General features: G+C 41.1%; 1 protein-coding gene across 1 annotated transcript; it reads right to left on the minus strand.

Moving 5' to 3' along the window:
• Positions 1–2,300: 2,300 nt before the first annotated feature.
• On the minus strand, positions 2,301–4,992 carry FOXL2 (forkhead box L2). The gene has a single exon (XM_033959394.1). The coding sequence runs from the start codon at positions 4,531–4,533 to the stop codon at positions 3,643–3,645; it is 891 nt and encodes a 296-aa protein (XP_033815285.1). The 5' UTR covers positions 4,534–4,992; the 3' UTR covers positions 2,301–3,642.
• Positions 4,993–5,504: the final 512 nt, after the last annotated feature.

Genomic DNA, 5,504 nt, shown 5'->3' on the forward strand with positions numbered 1-5,504 from the left:
ATTGCTACTTTTTGCACCTTTTTTTCTAAGAATATTTCACGTCTTGTACATTCACAGAAATAGACCATGACAAGTTTACTTAAATACTAAAGGCTCCTTTTACGAAGGTGCGCTAACAGTTTTAGCGCAGGCTACATTGCCGTGCACGCTACATGCTAATGCCTCCATAGAGCTTGTGTTAGTAGTTTTCGTGTAGCGCGGGGTTAGCGCGCGCTAAAACCGCTAACGCACCTTAATAAAAGGAGCCCTAAGGGATTAAAAACCCCAATATAGGAAAAAGATTCTTTAGTAAATTTATTTTCCCTAGGAACAGATTAGAATCTCTTTCTATACAGAGCTGTGTGTGTCACAGTAATCTTTAATGTGGTGTGTGTGTGTGTGTGGCAAGCACACGACTCTAGAAAGAGAGAGAGAGAAAATCACATCACAATTTCCTGAGCTCTATTTTCCAAAGACTTTCCCCACTGAATAAATGAAGACGGTCCTTGCAGAAAAGGATCATGCCTTACTGCTCAGTTTCTTTTATAATCTGTTATCACACTTCTAGATGCGTGTAGAGGAGACATCCCGTATATATCGTGTTTATTCTCAAAGATGTGATTGTTGGTGCGCCTAAAACATCCGAGAACTGCACACAAAGCATTCTCATTCTGTGGCCTTTCCCTAATTAATGTAATTATCTAAATTGATTTCAATTTAATAAATTGAAAATAAAAAATTATTTCAATGAAAAATAATAGCTGGAAATTTTGATCTGGAATTCTGCATTCACACCTTCTTGGAGCACTGTATGGAATTACCCCCCCCCCAAAAAAAAATAAAAATAAATAAATATTTAAACTTTGAGGATACTGGGCCTAATTGGAAAGAATAATTTCCTATCTGGCCTTATGGAAAAATATTTTCACTGAATAAGGCCCACTTTTTGTTCACTTCTTTCTAAAGCTGTAATTATTTTATTCCCAATGGGATTATTTTCATTGGTAAATCCGAGACCATTTTTGCACAGGAACATAACGAATTAAAACATTTAATAAATGACACTCCCCCCTAAAAATTTTTGAAAACATTGGCTCTAATTAATAGAGGTTGGCAGTGGAATGAAAACATTTATGTACATTTTTCAACCTGGGAAGTTATATTCAAATATGAAGGAATCTGTCTCTCTACTACAGAGCTACAAAGTTATTTATATATCACCACATTTGTACAATGACTATATGCATATATCTGTGTCTATCTATCTGGAGTCTTTATCCCACTTATCTATATGTCGGATAAGGACAACAGTAAATGAAAAATCAAGTGGAAAATGTCACACTACATTTCTACTGTCTATCGGGTAACGTCACACAGCTTAAGCACCATATGTAGCTCATTCCTTTCATTAATTAGTAATGGCTGTAGAAGAACTTCATTCATTACATTGGGATGATCAAAAGTTTTAGTTAGTCGCCATCCTGGGAACATCCTGTAAAACGAAGGAAGGTATCTGTCGACAACCCACCGGAGATCAACTTCTAAAGACAGAAAGAGCTGATAACATCTTTTTACCCAACAATATTGGAACAACAGGAACAAAGCACTTTGAAACCTTGCTCGGGAGTCAGACATTAAAATCCTAAAACAGTAGTTGGGGTGGGGGGGGGGAAGGTTGACAACAATGCCCCTCCTACAAAACAAACCACCAGCAAATTTTAATCATAAAAATAATGCTTTTTGTTACTCATTGTTATTGAACGGAATCTTAACTGCAGCAGTCCATAGGGCGCTAAACATTTATATTACGCTCAAGTGAATATGGCTGAAAACATTTTAACCATAAACATTTTTGCAGTTTTAGACTTTCCTACTACCTCCTATTACACATGTGGACCATTTTAATGGTTCCAACTCTACTCTTACAAGCTGAAAAGTTCTCAGCCCATCTAACTAACTTCCTAAATTCTGAGGGTTATTTTGCCACTGTAGCTGAAAAGAGTGTTGTTTTCCTAGGTGCCAAATATGTTAGTAGCAGTAAGTTAATATATAAATAGTGTCACCCCCTCACCCCCTCGAAAAATAGGCTAGAATAAAAATGAATGTAAAGTGTTCCACGAAAATATTAGTATTCTGATATATCTTTTATAGTAAGAGGTGGTGGAATATTTTTTTACTACAATAGGATCTGTCTACACTTTCTGTTAAGTTTCAGCAATTGAACTATTTATATTTGAAATAAATTTTATAAAATCAAAATTATAGTTTTATACTGTCTCTTTTCTTTCGTCTGACCAGTTGTAATATAGTTTATCATTTGCTTTGAGTTGTTTGTTGTTGTTGTTTTTTTTTTTTCTAAACAAAGCTGCAACTGGTGCATAGCCTAAGAATTTTGTTTGCCCTAAAATTTCCTGAACACAGTTGCAAAATAATTTTGTATATAAATAAGGTCAGTTGATAGATGGAAGGAATGTGGAGCAATACTGAAAGAAATAGTTTATTAGGCAATTTACAATGCTAGAAATAACAAAAGTGCTAGTTTAATCTAGAAAACTTGGTCCCAAATTGGTAAGACAATAACTATGTTTACATAAAACACTTAGAAAATCATTTGAAACTGAACTGACCCCAGTCAGAGTAACATCTCTGTCTGCTTAAGGTTTGAGACTCATCCCAAGCTGAAAGCTGGAAAGTAAAAGCACAGATCACAGTCTTCTGAACATGTCACTTTGAGCCAGGATTTTTGATGACAGTGTGAAGATACTATCATGTTGCTTTTTTTTTTACATGTGAAGAGGTGTGCAGGAGCATAAAATCAGTCCAGTTAGAATTTGCAAAAGTCCTTTCCTTGCAGTTGAACAAACTACTTTTGTAGGCTTAAAGTTACTCTTGCAAACTTTGCCTTATTCATACAATAAACCACTTGTGGAAATATATTTCCCTCTCACTGTTAAAGTATTGTAAATACTAGTACTTGTTTGTTTGTTTTTTCTTTTTACAGAAAAATAACCAGAGGTCTTGACTTGGAGCTGGACTTTAGAAAATATTCTAGTTTGAGTAAGTGTGTATTAGAAGAAGTGCATTAATTTCCATTGATAACTCTGGTAAAAAAAAACCAAACCATCAAATACACAGTAAATCAATATCTCCACCAACGTCCTGTGAGAAATTTTTGGGCTTTGTCTTTCTTAGGCATCAACTTCGTTCACAACAACAACAACAACAAAAAAAATGCAAAATAAACATGAAAACAAAAACCAGTGCCTAAATGGTTAAAAAAGTGAGGCAATGTAAGACTGATAACGTAAATGTTTACACTGTACAACACTGTCTTAAAAATCCTCTCTATTGTTTTGTAGTCTACACACAGCATAAAAAGAACAGAAAGCAACCAACCTTCAGCTTAGAACTTTACACTCAAGTATATGACTATTAAGAGACCTTTCAAAAGATGTTCTGGTGCAACAGTTTTGTGGATGAAGAAGCACTTACACATATTGGCTTCAATCAAATGCTGAGCAGAGGGGTTTATTTTCTGCTGGCTTCCCCCACCGTGGTTGGCACGCAAGTTAGTCGGGCAATCCACCACTGAGGAAGGGAAGAGAAAGCACAAAGCGACCGAGCTCCTCTTTTTTTTTTTTGGGGGGGGGGGGAGGCTTTCGTTCAGATGTCTATTCTGGGGTGCAAGGCGCTGTGTTTGACCTCGTGGTCCCAGTAAGAGCAGTGCATCATGGAGAGCTCGGCGGGCTGCCGAGCGCAGGCGAACTGCAGGCCCGCTCCGTTGGCGCCGGCGGCCGGAGGCGCGGAGCCGGCCGAGCTCAGCTGCTGAGGATGGTGGGCGTGCGGGTGATGGCTCATGCCGTTGTAGGAGTTCACCATGCTGGGCAAGGCCATGCTCTGGACCCTGGAGTAGGGGTTGTACGAGGCGGGGCTGGACAGTCCTTTCATATTGACCGGGCTCACGTTGCCGCTGCTCATCTGGCACGAGGCGTAGGACATGGGAGCCGCGGGCTGCGCGAGCGACCACGAGTTGTTCATGAAGGTGGACTGCAGGTACTTGGGCGGAGAAAGGTAGCCGTAGCTGTCAGCGCTGAAGAGAGTCTTCCCCGGTTGGAAGTGAGCTGGAGGTGGCCTGAAGGGCCTCTTCATCCTCCTCCTCCTCCGGTAGTTGCCCTTCTCGAACATATCCTCACAAGCCGGGTCCAGGGTCCAGTAGTTGCCTTTCCTTTCCCCCCCACCTTCTCTGGGGACCTTGATAAAGCACTCGTTCAGACTGAGGTTATGCCGGATGCTGTTCTGCCAGCCCTTTTTGTTCTTCTCGTAGAACGGGAACTTGCTGATGATGTACTGGTAAATGCCGGACAGGGTGAGCCTTTTCTCCGGACTCTCCCTGATCGCCATAGCGATCAGCGCCACGTAGGAGTAAGGCGGCTTCTGAGACGGGTCCGGCTTCTCGGCTCCCTTGTCCGGGCTCGCGGCGTCCTTGCTGACATTCGTGTCGTGAGCCATCAGAGCTACCGTAGGACCTTCTTCCGAGCTCTGGTAACCGGCCATGCCCGCCGTCCAATGCGCTCAAGTCTAGCCCCAAAAGAGCAGCGGTTTTCTGCTGTTCGGCTGGATTCAGCTGATCGAAAAGTCACGCCTAAACTCTCTCGGGTGTTTTTTTTTAAATCTTATATGCGCAAGAGATAGTCCAACTAAGAAAAAAAAAAAAAAAAAAATCCCAAACCCCGAGCTTGAGATCGTGCCAAAATCTCGACCAGCGGGCAGGTGAATTTCGTTCTCCTTTGCAGCAGAGAGGAAGATCCTGGCCACAGAAGCGGTGCAGAAGTTCAGTATGAGCTCTTTCCCTTTTTCCCCCCTCTTTTTTTGAAGAGGCAGAGAAGATCCTCAGCTAAGCTCGCCGAGGCTCAGATATCCCGAAGGATCCTTGGTCTGCGCTGCTGATTGTCTACTCTGCGCTCGGTTTTCCGCTTTCGTCACTAGCTCTCGCTCCTATAGCCGATCATGCAAGGCTGCGGCGCAAAGTCACATTTCAGAAGTGGAGCCAGCCTTCCTTCCCCCCTCCCATCCACCACCCCAAAAAAAAAAAAAAAAGAGAAGCCGATTAGCCCACTTAGAAATGTTTGACAGACCAAAAATGAGTAGCTGCAGCGCGTAATTGAATTATTTTTTTCTACCAATTGTGATTTTTTAAAGCAAGAATTTAGGGAAAACTGGATTTCTGGAAACCACGGCAAAAGATGACCAAAAATAACAAAGCGCAATTGAATATTGAAACGAGCGCGCGCAGCGTGCAATCAATTTCAATACTTATTTTTTTTGTTTTTGAGAGGCTGGATCTGAGCTCAGTTATGCTATTATAAATGTATGTGGTTTTGATTTGAATCTGCTCTTTTATTCCAAGAAAGCATACCTTCTGAAGATACGGTTTAACTACAGCCTTCTACCCCAATCTCCCTCTACTGGAAACAGGATCTCAAATTTTATAAATAAAATATTTCATGCCAAACTACCTTGAGGCG

The sequence above is a fragment of the Geotrypetes seraphini genome, chromosome 9, assembly GCF_902459505.1.
Source record: "Geotrypetes seraphini chromosome 9, aGeoSer1.1, whole genome shotgun sequence".
NCBI lineage: Eukaryota > Metazoa > Chordata > Amphibia > Gymnophiona > Dermophiidae > Geotrypetes > Geotrypetes seraphini.